This window comes from Coregonus lavaretus (assembly GCF_964263955.1).
Source record: "Coregonus lavaretus genome assembly, chromosome: 1".
NCBI classification, from domain to species: Eukaryota; Metazoa; Chordata; class Actinopteri; order Salmoniformes; family Salmonidae; genus Coregonus; species Coregonus lavaretus.
In genome coordinates this window covers 90,259,302-90,279,114 of record NC_139988.1, presented here as the reverse complement: position 1 = coordinate 90,279,114, position 19,813 = coordinate 90,259,302, and the positions used below count along the sequence as shown (strand labels likewise).

Sequence of the window (19,813 nt, the reverse complement as noted above, 5' to 3'; positions counted from 1 at the left end):
TCTCTCATTTTGTCTGTCATAGTTGACGTGTACCTATGATGAAAATTACAGGCCTCTCTCATCTTTTTAAGTGGGAGAACTTGCACAATTGGTGGCTGACTAAATACTTTTTTTCCCCACTGTATGTGTAAAACAAACAATACATTTTATATTTCGAACATAGCCTTGATGCCCTGGGTGAAAGGTTTGTTGACATCTCATGAGGTAAATGAAGCCACCCCCCCCCCCCCCCCCATCCCTTCTTAAAAAGCCTAACATGAGTTGCTTGAGTAAGGTGACAAATGTTCTTTCATGTATGGCCTGGATGTATTTATGTGAGACCTTTGCAGATAGGCCGCAGCTATTGCAATATCAGATGGCCCAGACAATCAAGCACGTTGAAGTGCCTCAGTTGGAATCCAAGAACAATTTCACAGGTTTATCTTTGTCCTCAAGGGTAAAGGAAAGGAACAATGACGCGTAAAACAAGATGGGGGTTATACTTACCTTAGCTGTTACTCTGTGACAATGGATAGGACGGTGACCTTGTCTTGGTGAACAAAAAAAAAAAAAAGGACAGCTGCAGTTGTCTTGCAATCATTTGAGATGTCCTATTGTCAACATGGAGCCATTTTATAGTGACAGTCCAAATTAGGAGGGTCATTCTTGAACTGCGGTGGTAATGCTGTGCCTGAACTTTGGCACAATGTAAAAAAAAAACACTTTAAAATGTAAATAGAAGGATAATTTTATTGAACTGTTATTTAATAAGAAAACACAAAACATTTTTTTGAATGCATTGTAGAACATATTGTGGGCTACAAAATTGTCTTGTCCCAATGGTGATGTGAAGAGGTGTAGTGGCATGTTTTGAGTAGATGTTTCTTTTGAATGCCATTCATTAAACAAAAGCATTATATTCACTGGAATAGATAGATTGTATTTGATTATTCTTACAAAATAGTGTCAAGTCATTGGTGTTATATTGTGTCAGTGGTGTTACAGGTTAATCTGTGTTTAGGCATAGGAGGGGCCACATTCTGTCCCAAAAAATGTTTTGGGTGGGGGACCAATCTAATTGTAACGTTATTCAAAAGTAAACATTTAAAGGATATAAATATTACATTTTGATGACTCACCTTCAGTTATTGTTAACAAGAAAAACAGGATGGAACAAATAGACAAATGTTGCACAACAACTTTACACCTGATTTCAGTTCAAATAAATAATAATCAAAACCACATTATGGAGAAAAAGCCAGAATTGTCATTTAAGGTGGGAATACGAAAAAAGGCAGCACAAAAATTATTTGAATGAATTTATTAAAATTATTAAAATTCATAAAGCTATAATTTATGTCGATTTAATAATGTTGAGAAATTCACTAATATTGTACAATGAGTTCTGGTAAAGAAAGAGTTGACATTTGCAAGTCGAAATGCCACCACAATTCAAGAACCACCCATGAGTTCCAACAAAGGGTTACCCACCCTGGGGGGTTTTTGTCCCCCCTCCTCTGCCCTCATTGATAGCCTGCCTTACACACACCTCTACTTCCAAATACAGATCTTTTAAAATAATCAGACACATTTTTTGCATGGGGCCATCTCCATTTAGGGCTGAACAACACCCTTTATAAAGAGGGATGCAGGTCTGGAGCGAGACAGACCAGGGAGACACAAGACACCGTACTGTTATCCTAAAGGTAAGCACACAGAGGCAGTCTGCTGAGGAACATATCATCGTTGTAGACACTAACTAATCAGCACATGTACAGCTGGTCAGGTGATTGATGTCGGGTCTTTTGTATTTGTCTATTTCATTCTCAGTAGAGATCCTCTCCACCAAACTCTTTCTACGGGTGACCGCTGACCAACAACCGGTAAGGATCGTAAACTTCTACACTAAAGAGTGTAGACACTCTCTTCACTAAGATACAGGCCTACATATATATGTGAAGTCATGGGAGGCATTTGCTTATTTGTTGAAGTGTTTGCTGTTGAGGTGAACAAGTGTCTGTGGTTGTTTAGAGCATTTTGCCTTAACTGAATCTGAAATTTAATTGAATTCGGGCCATCAAATGTCTGACCGGAAATTACGGTGATTTAATTTGTAATTCATTTCACAAGAGCATGTGTTGAGGATTGAAGATAGCAGTCTCTCTAGCTTGGGTTCAACTTGTTATTCAGCCAAGGACACCAATTGAGAATCCGAGCCAAAGGTAACACTTTACTGAAGCCGTACAAGCATTGTTATGGCGTGATCATAATGCATTATAAGACGTGTCATAAGTGACTATGAACTGCTTATAATATGTAGTGTTGTAGCGAACGGCGGGGCACGGAAGCAAATACTCGGGGCCGCTGGCGTGCGAGTCAAACACCCTACGCATCACGTCAATAGGGTTAAGTCACTTGGTGGGAATGTGACTCATATTAGCGTGGATCGCTACTGTGTCATCTTACAATAAACCGGAGTTGTTATCAGTCATTTGAAACCTATCAAAACTTGCCACATAGAAAGACGTAATGTTATAAGTTGATTTATGAAACATTGTAATGGCTCATACATATAACAGTACACCCTAAAGCATTATCACAAAATAAACCATGTCAGCATCTGTGAAAAGACAGCTCATGCAAATCTGAAATTGAGCAAATTGAATTAGCTTATACAGTATTAACTAGTACCTAATAATTCTAAGACTAAAGGTCCATTAAGTAAAAAACTAAACTACACATTCAGTGTGAAACAAAACAAAAGGAAACTGCTTATCAATTCAGACTGCACAGGATACATACTATTTTAAAGTATCCTAAGAAACTACAGAAAATGTTCAGGTTTACTAGCTAATGCTAATGTCAGAATGTGATATTTTGAATGAACCTCTCTCTCTCTCTCTCTCTCTCTCTCTCTCTCTCTCTCTCTCTCTCTCTCTGTCTCTCTCTCTGTCTCTCTCTCTCTCTATCTCTCTCTCTCTCTCTCTGTCTCTCTCTCTCTCTCTCGTCTCTACCTCTCTCTCTCTCTCTCTCTCTCTCTGTCTCTCTCTCTCTCTCTCTCTCTCTCTCTCTCTCTCTCTCTCTCTCTCTCTCTCTCTCTCTCTCTCTCTCTCTCTCTCTCTCTCTCTCTCTCTCTCTCTCTCTCTCTCTCTCTCTCTCTCTCTCTCTCTCTCTCTCTCTCTCTCTCTCTGTACAGATTTCAGGATGGGGGACATGTTGATGGAGGAGTTTGGGGCGGCAGCTTCCTTTCTGCGTAAACCAGACAAGGAGAGGATGGAATGCCAGACTAGACCCTTTGACATAAAGAGGGAGTGCTATGTGCCTGACCCTGAGGTTGAGTACGTCAAGGGCACAATCACCACCAGAGACGGGGACAAAATCACAGTCGATACGGAGTATGGAAAGGTAAATATTTTCATAAAAGGTTTTAAACATGGATAGACAATGGAAACAATATATGTACAACTATATACAATGACATATGTTGTTTTCCCTTTACTGATATTAAATAGAATACTTCTGTACTTTGAAAATGAAACAAAACGTACATTGTGGAAACTTAATTTACTCTTCTTTCAGACTGTTGTCGTGAAGGAGATTGACTGCCACCCCCAGAACCCGCCAAAGTTTGATAAAATTGAGGACATGGCGATGTTCACCTTCCTGCACGAGCCCGCTGTGCTGTTTAACCTCAGAGAGCGTTACGCAGCCTGGATGATCTACGTAAGCAATGACCTGATATCTTCACAATACAGCATCAAAACATTGATTCAAATAAACGAAACTTTAAATCTGCACCTTTCTCGTCTTCCACAGACCTACTCAGGGCTGTTCTGTGTCACGGTCAACCCCTACAAGTGGCTGCCAGTATACGATCAGTCTGTTGTCAACGCGTACAGAGGCAAGAAGAGGACAGAAGCTCCTCCTCACGTATTCTCCGTCTCTGACAATGCCTACCAGTACATGTTGTCAGGTAAAATGCTACTGTTCTGAACAGTACATTCTAAACATCAAACTATAATTGGAAAATGACATATGTTATTTACCTGATACTTCCTTTTCTTTCAACAGACAAGGAAAATCAGTCTGTCTTCATCAAGTAAATGACATATGCTATTTACTGATGTTCCTTTTTCTTTCAACAGACAGGGAAAACCAGTCTGTCCTCATCACGTAAGTACATTAAAACCAACGTTTAAAATCAATTTGAGACTATTTACAATTAGGAGAAATGTGTATTTCTCCCAGTGGAGAATCGGGTGCTGGAAAGACTGTGAACACCAAGAGAGTTATCCAGTACTTCAAATCAAATCAAATCAAATCAAAATCAAATCAAATCAAATCAATATTTTTCCATTCCCAGTGGAGAATCCGGTGCTGGAAAGACTGTGAACACCAAGAGAGTCATCCAGTACTTCGCCAGCATTGCTGCTGTTGCCGGAAAGAAAAGTGCAGCAGAAGAGAAAAAGGTGAAGAGAACGTTCGTCCCAAATGAAACCCACTTCCTGGCTGTAACGGCTCAATCATGTTTTAATTCACACAGTATTGATTTTCATTACGGAGATGTAACACTGTGTGGATGTTGGTTTGTAGGGGACCCTGGAGGATCAAATCATCCAGGCCAATCCTGCCCTGGAGGCTTTTGGCAATGCCAAGACCATCAGGAATGACAACTCCTCCCGATTTGTACGTTTTTTCCCCTCCTGTTTGAGAACACATCATATCATTCAAATCGTATCGCCCTATTACCTTGTGTATGTGTGCACATTAATTAAATGTCTTGGCAAAATCTTATAGGGTAAATTCATCCGAATTCATTTCGGTGTCACTGGGAAGCTTTCGTCTGCTGACATTGAGACTTGTAAGTAAAAAAAATTATATATATATTTACATTTGATTCGGTTTGAACAAATGAAGAGTTTATTTCTAAAATGCTATATCCACCAATTTTTAACATTTGATTTTTTACATCAGAAATGATTGCTTATTTGACCTTCATGTGTGTGTGTAAAACCACTGTTGTTTAGATGTTTAATTCATAGATTTTAGATGTGTATGAAAATCTGTTATATATCCGCTATATATCCATAGTTTCCATAGTTTAACTGGAATGGAATGATTGTATCCTGTGTATTTAACTGTGATATGTGGTTGCCTCACGTAGCTATCTTAAGATGAATGCACTTACTGTAAGTCACTCTGGACAAGAGCATCTGCTAAATGACTAAAATGTCATTTGTAAATGATTTACATACAGATCTCATATTACTGTATTGAATATTTTTTTTTTTATGATTTATTTAATTAAAATGTAGTTATTTGTTACATTTGACTGTGTAAAACCTAGCAGTACTACTTATTTCTCTGAGAGTGAGGCAGATATATAGAATTATGCAAAAAAAAACATGATTGTTTTTCTCTTTGAAATGAAACCATCAAGTGATAGATTTTAAACAAATACATGTCTGTCATTAAACAACCCCATGCCATGATTACATAGTGAAAAAAACACACCAATCTCTTTCATCTAATTTATTTAAACAATAAAAGCTAGTTTACCAACATTTCTGAAAAATAGATATATGGCGTTTTGGATATAACATTTCAAAACTCTTTGACACAGATTAATAAAATACACATGTACTTTTTAATGCTCATCAGATCTTCTGGAGAAGTCACGTGTGACTTTCCAGCTCAAGGCTGAGAGAGACTACCACATCTTCTACCAGATTCTGTCCCAAAAGAAACCAGAACTTCTAGGTGAGTATTAGAACATTCAACTAGGTACTGTGGTTCTCTGTAGCTCAGCTGGTAGAGCACGGCGCTTGTAACCCCAGGGTAGTGGGTTCGATCCCCGGGGACCACCCATACGTACAAATGTATGCACACGTGACTGTAAGTCGCTTTGGATAAAAGCGTCTGCTAAATGGCATGTTATTATTATTTTACTGAACACTATATCAGTGTCTCTCAACCTCAGGTCTGTGGACCAGCACCAGTCCTTGGGATGTTACTGATCGTTCTGTCAGTTAACTAGCTGGCACAGTTACAAAACAGGTTGAGAAACACTGCAATAGTAAACAGTACCACAGACATACTGCACATTCAAACCGAGCTGTTCGAATCTTTTCAGAGATGCTACTCATCACCAGCAATCCCTATGACTACGCCTTCATCTCCCAAGGAGAGATTAAAGTAACTTCCATTGATGATTCTGACGAGCTGATGGCGACTGACGTAAGTTCAAAGTTCACGGCAGTTTACACTTGTTCATCTGTCCAACTTTCTCTCCAAAAAAAAAAATGTTATTTTATTCTGATCTAGGATGCCTTTAATGTGCTGGGCTTCTCCCAAGAAGAGATCAATGGTATTTACAAGCTGACTGGTGCCATCATGCATTACGGCAACATGAAGTTCAAGAACAAGCAGCGGGAGGAGCAAGCTGAATCTGACGGCACCGAGGGTGAGCGCTGAGGATTTAAAACCTCTCACTTCAATGTACGATTATATGTGTTAAAATCAGACGGTCGAAGTGCCTCCTCCAACCGTAAAACGTTGCATTTTGCAGATGTTGACAAAGTCGCGTATCTGATGTGCCTGAACTCTGCTGACCTGGTCAAAGGGCTGTGTCACCCAAGGGTCAAAGTAGGAAATGAGTGGGTCACCAAAGGTCAGAGTGTCGACCAGGTGAGTCTCAAAAGAGTTTTACATTTCCAAGAGCTAATAATTTTTTTATCATAAAACTTCTGTGTAGAGTGTCTAATATTTTAATGCCCTGTTAAGCATGCTGTTCAGTCTAGGACTAGGCATTTACATTTAAGTCATTTAGCAGATGCTCTTATCCAGAGCAACTTACACGAGCAATTAGGGTTAAGTGCCTTGCTCAAGGGCACATCGACAGATTTTTTCACCTAGTCAGCTCGGGGATTAGAACCAGTGACCTTTCGGTTACTGGCACAACGCTCTTAACCACTAAAGCTACCTGCCGCCCTAGGCCTAGTCTGTCTGGGAAACCTGTGCGTTTATCTTGAGCCTGTGTCTCAGTCATTTCCTTCGTCAATATTCTGCAGGTGTACTACTCAATTGGTGCGCTGGCAAAGAAAATTTACGAGAACATGTTCCTCTGGATGGTGATAAGAATCAACCTTACTCTGGACACTAAGAACGCTCGCCAGCACTACATTGGTGTGCTGGACATTGCGGGCTTTGAGATCTTTGATGTGAGTGTTTGATGTACATTTTTATGAAGAAATAAAAAAGGCCACGTCATTAAAAACGATTAATCTAAAATATTACGGCTGACAAAATAAACTGGCCAACTTCTATTCCAGTTCAACACCTTTGAGCAGCTGTGCATCAACTTCACTAATGAGAAGCTGCAGCAGTTCTTCAACCACCACATGTTCGTGCTGGAGCAGGAGGAGTATAAGAAGGAGGGTATCGTCTGGGAGTTCATTGACTTCGGCATGGACTTGGCTGCCTGCATTGACCTCATTGAAAGGGTTGGTGTCTTCAGTTTTGCAGTTGGTTTTATATGACGTGTCCTTGGTCATCTTAGTGATTTCAAACTTTTTGAATGAAAGTTACTTTTAAAATTAGCATTACAAAGGCAACCTTGAGCCATGACAAATTATTCTGATATTTATTCACTATGCTTTTCCCTTGGCATTAATTTATTTTCATTTATTCCTTCCCTTAGCCCATGGGTATCATGTCCATCCTTGAAGAGGAGTGCATGTTCCCCAAGGCCAGCGATGCTACATTCAAATCTAAGCTGTACGACACCCATCTGGGCAAAAATGCATGCTTCCAAAAGCCCAAGATCGTTAAAGGTAGACCAGAGGCCCATTTCTCCCTGGTTCACTATGCTGGCACTGTAGACTACAACATTGGCAACTGGCTGGTGAAGAACAAGGACCCGCTGAATGAGACTGTGGTCGGACTGTTCCAGAAGTCAAGTCTTAAGTTCCTGGCCAATCTCTTTGTGAGCTACGCTGGTGCAGAAGGAGGTACGATATGTTTCTTTCTGCAAAGACTGCAAACCACTCAAGTAAATAACAATTGACATAATAGTAGTGATACCAGTGTATTTGAATTGTTATTTCATTATGATACAGGTGATGACAAAGCGGCTGGTGGAAAGAAGAAGAAAGGCTCTTCCTTCCAGACTGTGTCTGCATTACACAGGGTAGAGTAATATATTACATTCTGCATTACACAGGGTAGAGTAATATATTACATTCTGCATTACACAGGGTAGAGTAATATATTACATTCTGCATTACACAGGGTAGAGTAATATATTACATTCTGCATTACACAGGGTAGAGTAATATATTACATTCTGCATTACACAGGGTAGATTAATATATTACATTCTGCATTACACAGGGTTGATTCATATATTACATTCTGCATTACACAGGGTAGATTAATATATTACATTCTGCATTACACAGGGTAGATTAATATATTACATTCTGCATTACACAGGGTAAATATGAGTTAATATATTTCTGAGGTTTTTACATTCTGCATTGCACAGGGTAGATCTGAGTTTAAATGAATATTTTTCTGAAGGTTTTACATTCTGCATTGCACAGGGTAGATCTGAGTTTAAATAATATATTTCTGAGGTTTTTACATGGCAGAATATTAAATACTACATTTGAGATGCCAGTATGTTGTGGATTTGGCATGTTAGCATGAAATGCCGTTGTGACTCTTGAGTTGCTTGGAGACTCATTCACTGGTGGAAAATTCTACATTTGTCATACTCACAGGAGAACTTGGGTAAACTCATGACCAACTTGAGGTCTACACACCCCCACTTCGTGCGTTGCCTCATCCCCAACGAGACCAAGACTCCTGGGGCCATGGAGAATCCTCTGGTCATGCACCAGCTGCGCTGTAACGGTGTGCTGGAAGGCATCAGGATCTGCAGGAAGGGCTTCCCCAACAGGATCCTGTATGCTGACTTCAAACAAAGGTAAAAAATAAGGTTGCGCATTTTCTTTTTAAAATAAAATGCAACTGGGTCATTCCACGAAATCAGGGCCTTTTGCATCCATTTGATATTTCACGTAGAAATTGTGCACAAAAATTACATTTGAAAAGCCTGTTATATTAAAGGAAGTGCCCTTTAATGTAGACTACACGGAAAATTCTTATGAATCAGATTTTTAATATGAGTAAAGACTTGCTAAAGTGCAACAAATTCAGCATTTTGTCACGTCCCTCTGTTCATCCTCTGTGACTTCTAGGAGGATTTTAACCCACTTAACCCCAACATTTATCCAAGTTTTCACCATTGTAAAGCCCTAGTTATTTTGTTGCTTTGACAAATTCATATCTGAAGATTATTATTTATTTAACGTGATTAGTGATTCATTTTAAGATAAAAACAAACAAACGTCATTTTAAGATAAAAACAAACAAACATGTCCCTCATTTTAAGGTCAACCCTGTTACGTGAACTGAACTCTCGTTTTAATATGGTGAAACTGTTTTACCAAAAGCTACACTACTCAAAAGGTGGAATGACCCAACTGCTTGCCCAACCACGTGTGCCATCATTGAAGATCATTATTTTCTGATTAAAAATTCAGATACCGCATCCTCAATCCAAATGCTATCCCTGAGGGTCAGTTCATCGACAACGTGAAGGCGGCAGAAAAACTGCTGGGCTCTCTGGACATTGACCACACCCAGTACAGATTAGGACACACTAAGGTAAGTTCTCGAAATAGATGGAAGGCAATATGGCCTGTTGGATCAGGAGGGAAAATAGGAGCAACTAAAGGGGTCCAAGCAGCATCAATATCACCATCACAAGGCCAAACTAAACATAGAGAAATATCTCTTATCTTATTACCCATAGAGGTGTACAGTCGTGGTCAAAAGTTTTGAGACACAAGTATTGGTCTTCACAACGTTCGCTGCTTCAGTGTCAGGAGATATTTTTTATATTTTTTGTTGTCAGATGTTACTATGGTATACTGAAGTATAATTACAAGCATTCCATACGTGTCAAAGGCTTTTGTTGACAATTACATGAAGTTTATGCAAAGAGTCAATATTTGCAGTGTTGACCCGTAGAGATGTACCAGAGAAAGATCTCTTATCTTTGCAATGGCCGCTTCTGCGACAGCATGGACAGCGCTATTGAGGGCTATCTCTATTGGAAACCTTTTCTATTTCTTATATTTCCGTGAGTGTATTGGCGGTTCAACTGAAAAGGTGCATGCCACCACCAATTGCACTAAGAGTGTGTATAATCTCAAGAGGTTTTAAAATCAAGGTTGGTGATTTACTGCCTCCTGCTGTTATTGAATGCTCAGGAGTATAATTCATTGGCTGACCCCTCCCGATGACCTGGATGGAATTCTGTGATCCTTCCTATTTAGAATCACACCTAGTTGACTACTTCAAAATGGTGAAAGCCCTCAATGGCAATGCCCCATGCAAACAAGTGCACCCTCTATCAAACTTTATGGCAATGCCCCATGCAAACAAGTGCACCCTCTATCAAACTTTATGGCAATGCCCCATGTAAACAAGTGCACCCTCTATCAAACCTTATGGCAATGCCCCATGCAAACAAGTGCACCCTCTATCAAACTTTATGGCAATGCCCCATGCAAACAAGTGCACCCTCTATCAAACTTTATGGCAATGCCCCATGCAAACAAGTGCACCCTCTATCAAACTTTATGGCAATGCCCCATGCAAACAAGTGCACCCTCTATCAAACTTTATGGCAATGCCCCATGCAAACAAGTGCACCCTCTATCAAACTTTATGGCAATGCCCCATGCAAACAAGTGCACCCTCTATCAAACTTTATGGCAATGCCCCATGCAAACAAGTGCACCCTCTATCAAACTTTATGGCAATGCCCCATGCAAACAAGTGCACCCTCTATCAAACTGTATGGCAATGCCCCATGCAAACAAGTGCACCCTCTATCAAACTTTATGGCAATGCCCCATGCAAACAAGTGCACCCTCTATCAAACTTTATGGCAATGCCCCATGCAAACTACTATGTAGTACAGTCTATTATTACTATGTAGTACAGTCCATTATTACTATGTAGTGCACCCTCTATCAAACTTTATGGCAATACCTCTTGAAAGAACTTCTGACAGATAAAAATGTGTGCTTGTATTAGCGACACCATGTGGGACATCTAGATCTGGCTACTTAAAAACAATTGCACGTTTTTAAGTTACAGGCCACATCCTGGAGGTAATAATTCCATAATCTAAACACCACATGCAAGTTTGTAAATCTGAGAGATAACACAAGTTATTTACAGTCAAAGGGCAGAGAAAAATGTATTTGTATACATCTTTATCTATATTATATCTATATATGTTTATGTTTTACTGAGTTACAGTTCATATGAGGAAATCAGTCACTTGAAATAAATTCATTAGGCCCTAATCTATGGATTTCACATGACTGGGAATACAGATATGCTTCTGATGGTCACAGATAGCTTAAATAAATAAAAAAGTAGGTGTGGATCAGAAAACCAGTCAGTATATGGTGTTACCACCATTTGCCTCATGCAGCATGAAATCTCCTTCGCATAGAGTTGATCAGGCTGTTGATTGTGGCCTTTGGAATGTTGTCCCACTCCTCTTCAATGGCTGTGCAAAGTTGCTGGATATTGGCGGGAACTTGAAAACGCTGTCGTACACGTCGATCCAGAGCATCCCAAACATGCTCAACGGGTGACATGTCTGGTGAGTATGCAGGCCATGGAAGAACTGGGACATTTTCAGCTTGCAGGAATTGTGTACAGATCCTTGCGACATGGGGCCGTGCATTATCATGCTGAAACATGAGGTGATGGTGGTGGATGAATGGCATGACAATGGGCCTCAGGATCTCGTCATAACCCCACCGCAACCATCAGCAAACCGCTCGCCCACACGATGTCATACGTGCTGTCTGCCAACTGCCCCGGTACAGTTGAAACCGGGATTCATCCGTGAAGAGCACACTTCTCCAGCATGCCAGTGGCCATCGAAGGTGAGCATTTGCCCACTGAAGTCGTTTACGGCGCCGAACTGCAGTCAGATAAAGACCCTGGTGAGGACGACGAACACCAGATGAGCTTCCCTGAGACGGTTTCTGACAGTTTGTGCAGAAATTCTTTGGTTGTGCAAACCCACAGTTTCATCAGCTGTCCGGGAGGCTGGTCTCAGATGATGCTGCAGGAGAAGAAGCCGGATGTGGAGGTCCTGGGCTGGCGTGGTTACACGTGGTCTGCGATTGTGAGGCCGGATGGACGTACTGCCAAATTCTCTAAAACGATGTTGGAGGCGGCTTATGGTAGAGAAATGAACATTCAATTCTCTGTGCAACAGCTCGGGTGGACATTCTTGCAGTCAGCATGCCAATTGCACGCTCCCTCAAAACTTGCTTCTTGATATGCCACACCTGTCAGGTGGATGGATTATCTTGGCAAAGGAGAAATGCTCACTAACAGGGATGTAAACAAATTTGAGAGAAATAAGCTGGATGGAAAACTTCTGGGATCTTGTATTACTGTAAATATATATATACATATATATATATGTATATATATATATGTCTATCATTATTAGGTGTTCTTCAAGGCTGGTCTCCTGGGTACCCTTGAGGAGATGAGAGATGACCGTCTCGCGCTCATCATCACTGGCATGCAGGCCCGAGCACGTGGTCTACTTGCCAGAATTGAGTTCCAGAAAATTGTTGACCGCAGGTTGGAAAATTAATAGATAGAACTTCTGCAGACAATATGGTGGAGGTGGAAAAGGTTGTATAACAAGCTAAATTGATTACATTTCACAGGGATGCCTTGCTTGTGATCCAATGGAACATTCGTGCCTTCATGGGTGTCAAGAATTGGCCCTGGATGAAGATGTTCTTCAAGATCAAACCTCTGCTGGTTTCAGCAGAGACTGAGAAAGAGATGGCCAACATGAAGGAAGAATTCCTGAAGCTTAAAGAACTTTTTGCTAAAACGGATGCCCGTAGGAAAGAGTTGGAAGAGAAGATGGTCTCCCTTCTCCAAGAGAAGAATGACCTACAAATGGCAGTCCTATCTGTGAGTAAAAGCCACATTTCTACTTTACTTTGACGTAACTTTAATTGCACTACAGTCACATCGCTGCAGTTACATCCTTTGTCAAAATGGCCTCTCTAGTTCTCAGTGTGACTGAGGCCCAATCCCAAACCAGCCCCTCGCCCGTACCAACTCGCTTCAAGGTCCCTCCGTTGTCACATCAAGCCTTTCCATTCTTTTTTATGAAATTATGCAAAGTCCAAACATATTCCGGTGCGTGTTGGGATGGCGCTTTGCCTTTGAGACTACAACGTTGCTGGCTCGGTCGAAGTGGCTAACGGAGGGTCTAATTAGCCCCCATCCCCTCGATAATTATTACTCCCTCAGCTTTGCGAAACCTGTGGGGGAGGCACTTGTGAACTCACAAATCGAAGGTTTGGGACTGGTTTGGGATTCAGCATGAGACATGGAAAAACAGAGAGAGGGAAGAGACATGATTGATAAATCAAAATGTCATACAATTACTGGAGCAATTGGCCATTATTTGTAGTGTCCAAATATTTTCCCACCAAAATAAACTTCTGAACTTTGGAGGATTTTAATATACACTTACAATACATTGACATGTTGACAGTCAGAAGACACTATTGGTGATGCTGAAGAGAGATGCGAGGGTCTGATCAAGAATAAGATCCAGCTTGAGGCCAAAGCCAAAGAGCTGACAGAGAGGCTGGAGGACGAGGAGGAGATGAATTCAGAGCTGACTGCCAAGAAGAGGAAGCTGGAGGATGAGTGCTCAGAACTCAAGAAGGACATTGATGATCTGGAGCTCACTCTGGCTAAAGTGGAGAAGGAGAAGCATGCCACGGAGAACAAGGTAAAACGTTTCTCTTCATTCTTGGATTGTTTAAACTCCAAAACGATTGGTTTGGATGAATGTCTGTAATGACACTGCTCTGTTTCCCCTAGGTTAAAAACCTGACCGAGGAGATGGCAGCTCTAGACGAAATCATTGCCAAGCTGACCAAGGAGAAGAAGGCTCTGCAGGAGGCTCATCAGCAAACGCTGGATGACTTGCAAAGTGAGGAGGACAAGGTCAACACGCTGACCAAGGCCAAAGCCAAACTGGAACAGCAAGTTGACGACGTGAGTATCAAATTGGAATTGATAAAAAGTTACAACACAATAGTCGTATCCTTAAAAATAGGCTACAGGGAACTCAGAATATTGTTGAACATTATCCTTTATCAGCTTGAAGGGTCTCTGGAGCAAGAGAAGAAGGTGAGGATGGACCTTGAGAGAGCCAAGAGAAAGCTGGAGGGAGACTTGAAGTTGACCCAGGAGAGCCTAATGGACCTGGAGAACGACAAGCAGCAGATGGAGGAAAGAATGAAGAAGTAAGATCACAAATTAAAATTAAAAGCATACATACCGGTACTATTTTAGAACAGAAAAGATCACAACTCCCCAAAAATCCCCCAAAAATCTAATGAAGAAATTATTTATAAGAAAGTGTTAAACTGTGTGTGCTTTACTCATCAGGAAGGACTTTGAAATGAGCCAACTCAGCAGCAAGATTGAGGATGAGCAGGCCATGAGTGCCCAGCTTCAGAAGAAACTGAAGGAGTTGCAGGTATTTCAATATCATTTTTGAAAATATCATATTTTCTATTGAACTTGTTTTTATGTTCAGCTCATACCAGAAAATCATTTTCAATTCCCACGATTTCAGGCCCGCATTGAGGAGCTGGAGGAAGAGCTGGAGGCCGAGAGAGCTGCCCGCGCCAAGGTGGAGAAACAGAGGGCAGACTTGTCCAGAGAGCTGGAGGAGATCAGTGAGCGGCTGGAGGAGGCTGGTGGAGCCACTGCTGCCCAGATTGAGATGAACAAGAAGAGGGAGGCGGAGTTCCAGAAGGTGCGCAGAGACCTCGAAGAGGCCACTCTGCAGCACGAGGCTACAGCTGCCTCTCTGAGGAAGAAAAATGCGGACAGTGTGGCTGACCTGGGAGAGCAGATCGACAACCTTCAGAGAGTGAAGCAGAAGCTGGAGAAGGAGAAGAGTGAGCTCAGACTGGAGCTGGATGATGTGGTCTCCAACATGGAGCAGATTGTCAAGACTAAGGTCAGTGGATTCATCATTATGAAATACAAGCGTTTACTGAGATCAGATAGATATGGCAAATTGACATTGTATATTGCTCTTAGTTTCAGAGAGATTGATCTATGAAGGTTGTGCTGTGTTATCTAAAAAAAATTAACATAATGTTTTCAGACAAACTTGGAGAAAATGTGCCGCACTCTAGAGGACCAGATGAGTGAATACAGGACGAAAGCTGAGGAAGGACAACGATTCAACAATGATCTCACCATGCAGAAAGCAAAGCTTCAAACTGAGAATGGTATAATAACTTAACATGAACATTCACATGAGCAGCCACAATGAATCGCCACGTCCACAACACGAGACTAATTGAAATAATATGAATTTGGTGAAAACAGGTGAACTTGCCAGACAGCTGGAGGAGAAGGACTCTCTGGTCTCCCAACTGACCAGAGGGAAGCAGTCCAACGTTCAGCAGATTGAAGACCTCAAGAGACAACTGGAGGAGGAAGTCAAGGTATTTATACAATAAACGTAGAGCCCCTTATACAACTACATTCATCCTCCGGCAAAATTACAGAATATTTTTTCATAATTACAGAATATTTTTTCATAAGTACAGAATATTTTTTCATAATTACAGAATCTTTTTTCATAATTACAGAATCTTTTTTCATAATTACAGATTCTTTTTTCTATGTCCTTACCAGGCAAAGAACGCACTTGCCCATGCAGTGCAGTCTGCTCGCCATGACTCCGACCTGCTCCGGGAGCAGTATGAGGAAGAGCAGGAGGCCAAGGCTGAGCTGCAGCGTGGCATGTCCAAGGCCAACGCTGAGGTGGCTCAGTGGAGAACCAAGTATGAAACTGATGCCATCCAGAAGACCGAGGAGCTTGAAGAGGCAAAGTAAGGATTTCTTTCTCACTTTCAAGGCTATCCAACCTTGGCTGAATGAGCGATACACAAAAGTATATGATGAATGTACATGAATTACACACAACCATTATATATGGACCCCCCAAAAAAGTCAGCTGTCCTGAAATGTGTTTCCCATCTATGTCAATCTAGGAAGAAGCTGGCTCAGCGTCTGCAGGACGCAGAGGAAGCTGTGGAAGCTGTTAATGCTAAATGCTCCTCCCTGGAGAAGACCAAACACCGACTCCAGAATGAGATTGAAGATCTCATGGTGGATGTGGAGAGATCCAATGCAGCTGCTGCCGCTCTGGACAAGAAGCAAAGGAACTTCGACAAGGTATTATTATTGGATAACTTTCATTATAAATTCACGATAATCATATAATGTTTAGTCAAACCATTTACAATACCTGTGTGATTCCACCAGGTCCTGGCTGAGTGGAAGCAGAAATTTGAGGAGTCTCAGACTGAGTTGGAGAGCTCCCAGAAAGAGGCCAGATCTCTCAGCACTGAGCTCTTTAAACTCAAGAACTCTTATGAGGAGTCTCTGGATCATCTGGAGACCATGAAGAGGGAGAACAAGAACCTTCAAGGTCAGAGAATCAGTATTATTAGCCTGCATCATTAAAGTCAATCATTTCAATAGTATTACAGAGGTTTGTTATCACAAGATACTGACGTGCAATTGTTTTTTCCCCCCACAGAGGAAATTTCTGACCTGACTGAGCAACTTGGTGAGGGAGGAAAGAGCGTCCATGAGCTGGAGAAGATCCGTAAACAGCTGGAGCAAGAGAAGGCTGAGATACAGACTGCTCTAGAGGAAGCTGAGGTGAGACTGGAAGATATTTACTGGTAGGGACAGACATAATTTACTGTCGGTGAAAGTATTAGAAGATGTTACAGTCAATGTGTGCTGTGTTGCCATAGGGCTCCCTGGAGCATGAGGAGGGCAAGATCCTGAGGGCACAGCTGGAGTACAACCAGGTCAAAGCTGACATTGAGCGCAAACTGGTGGAGAAGGACGAGGAGATGGAGATGAACAAGAGGAACCAGCAGAGAGTGGTGGAAACCCTGCAGAGCTCCCTGGAGTCAGAGACTCGCAGCAGGAACGAAGCTCTCAGGCTGAAGAAGAAGATGGAGGGAGATCTCAATGAGATGGAGATCCAGCTCAGCCAGGCCAACAGGCAGGCAGGAGAGGCCCAGAAGCAACTTAAGGGTCTCCATTCCCATCTGAAGGTACCACTTCCACAGCATTTAATCATAAACACTAGTGCCTTCACACAAAAAAAACACCTACTAAATTGTGATTGTAATAATAACGCCAAACAAGACAGTAAAACAATTAGCAATCAAATACATCTAAAATCATCAATTCTCTCCACAGGATTCTCAGCTGCAGCTGGATGACGTTCTTCGTGGCAGTGACGACCTGAAGGAGAACATTGCCATTGTGGAGAGACGCAACAACCTGATGCAGGCTGAACTGGATGAGCTGAGGTCCATGGTGGAGCAGACGGATAGAGGTCGCAAACTGGCCGAGCAGGAGCTTCTGGACGTTAGTGAGAGAGTTCAGCTGCTGCACTCTCAGGCAAGGCACCGATGGGACGACGACAACGGACAGCCTTATCAAAAATATACGCGAGTTGAAAAAAAATGTTTTAAGAGAATGTGAAAGTAATTCCTCATTCTTATGTGTAGAACACCAGCCTGTTGAGCCAGAAGAAGAAGCTGGAGGGCGACACATCCCAGCTTTCGACCGAAGTGGAGGAGGCTGTGCAGGAGTGCAGAAACGCCGAGGAAAAGGCCAAGAAGGCCATTACGGACGCTGCCATGATGGCCGAGGAGCTGAAGAAGGAGCAGGACACCAGCTCTCACCTGGAGCGCATGAAGAAGAACATGGAGCAGACCATCAAGGACCTGCAGCACCGCCTGGATGAGGCTGAACAAATCGCCATGAAGGGGGGCAAGAAGCAGATCCAGAAGCTGGAGTCCAGAGTAAGTGTTTGAGACCTTCTCTTCTATTCATTCAGAATATTTTTTTTTTTTTCATATTTCTAGCTTCAATATGTAATGTAGTAGTAACAACAATAGTTGTAAATGGTGTGTTAACATCCATCATGTCTTTTGTAGGTGAGGGAGCTAGAGACGGAAGTGGAAATGGAGCAAAGGAGGGGCGGCGATTCTGTGAAAGGAGTCCGTAAATACGAGAGACGCATCAAGGAGCTCACCTACCAGGTACATCAAATTTGAAGTTGCACTATGAACGTGCTCAGCATCAAATTAAGGTCAATATATGACCCTCTTTTCCCCCACCCCCCCCCCTTGTTGTTTTTCGGGTGCAGACTGAGGAAGACCGTAAGAATTTGTCCCGTCTTCAGGACCTGGTGGACAAACTGCAGCTGAAGGTCAAATCCTACAAGAGAACTTCAGAGGAGGCTGTAAGTACAAAAAAAACCTTCCGCCATCCAACTGACGCATCTGTCATTTATGAAATGTTGCGTTTGCCAGAGACCGAATCATCCATATCTTTCCACAGGAGGAACAAGCCAATTCCAATTTGGGCAAGTTCCGCAAGATTCAGCATGAACTGGATGAGGCAGAGGAGAGGGCTGATATTGCCGAGTCTCAGGTCAACAAGATGAGAGCCAAGAGTCGTGATGCCGGTTCCAAGGTCGGTGGTTGCTGTCAAGGATCTATTCATTGTATAATTTGCATATTGTAATGTTTTAGCTGAAGCCTTAATGTTGAATACTTTTAAGGCATGTGATATCCAACAGCCATAATATCATTAACGTCTGAATATCTACATTTATTTTAATTGATCTTGCTGGCATCCATTTTGTTCTAAAACTATACAAGACAGGATCAAATCAAAATGTAATAGCTTGCTGCTAATGGTCCCAATGGCCATTCTCTCTCTCTCTTAAAAAAAGGCCCCACTTTACATTAAATTATTTTCCATGGTAGTTTCAGAAGTAGGTACAGTGTAATAACAAGTCAAAGATTATACTTCACCTGTTTTTTTTTTATTCATTAGTTTGATAAACAAATTCAAATTAAAGGAGAACTTATATTTTATTTGATATTTCAATGTGTGTGCAATAGCCTTTAGTCATTTCCCCCGTAGCAAATCACCCAAAGCTTATGCCACATGGTAATTGCCCATAGCATTATAATTACTGACAATTATATGTAATAACCACTCCACTCAGCAACATTGATATTCATTACATGCTTTGACTTCAACAATTTAGTGGAAATATATAGGTTTTAGGATGCCTAAGAAAACTGGGACCAAAAAATTATGTGTCATTGCATATTTTAAACTGATTTTCTGTAATACGTATAGTTTAAGAATCAAATTAATCTACTGTTCGTTGTACTTGAAGTGTTCATTGGACAATATTGCAACTACAAATAAGCTATAAACTTTTAATTGATCACATAGCAGATGTGAGGAATCAGGACCATCTGTATGTGGAAAACATGATGTTCGTCGTTTCTTCCATACCTGTTAAAGTGTAGGCTGTGCTACTTAACTGTTGAAGTTCGTTGTAATTTTAACTAGAGCAAGATCGTATACGGCAGTATAAATGTTTTTCCAGCAGGAGTTCAATGTTCTTATCGATCTATCTTCTGTCACAGAAAGGAAAGGAAGAGGAGTGAGGTCCGGAGTTGTGACCCTGCTCCCAGGTCAGTTGCACACTTCCTGGTTTCAGTGGTCACTTACTGTGCGATGGCAAGCGTTGCTGTTTAAA

General features: G+C 41.6%; 1 protein-coding gene across 1 annotated transcript; it reads left to right on the top strand.

Moving 5' to 3' along the window:
* Positions 1–3,183: 3,183 nt before the first annotated feature.
* On the top strand, positions 3,184–19,721 carry LOC311134374 (myosin-7-like; the record flags this gene model as incomplete). The annotated part of the gene is made up of 37 exons (XM_084168031.1): positions 3,184–3,384; positions 3,559–3,702; positions 3,796–3,952; positions 4,125–4,152; positions 4,343–4,448; positions 4,573–4,665; positions 4,777–4,840; positions 5,641–5,739; positions 6,113–6,216; positions 6,304–6,442; positions 6,548–6,666; positions 7,050–7,199; positions 7,311–7,481; positions 7,679–7,988; positions 8,097–8,167; positions 8,763–8,968; positions 9,588–9,711; positions 12,599–12,735; positions 12,825–13,080; positions 13,673–13,915; positions 14,008–14,184; positions 14,290–14,435; positions 14,581–14,671; positions 14,771–15,160; positions 15,311–15,437; positions 15,538–15,656; positions 15,850–16,046; positions 16,209–16,392; positions 16,483–16,648; positions 16,760–16,884; positions 16,983–17,291; positions 17,440–17,643; positions 17,754–18,050; positions 18,186–18,290; positions 18,398–18,493; positions 18,592–18,726; positions 19,701–19,721. The coding sequence occupies 37 exons, from the start codon at positions 3,184–3,186 to the stop codon at positions 19,719–19,721; spliced, it is 5,811 nt and encodes a 1,936-aa protein (XP_084024157.1).
* Between the last annotated feature and the right edge of the window lie 92 nt (positions 19,722–19,813).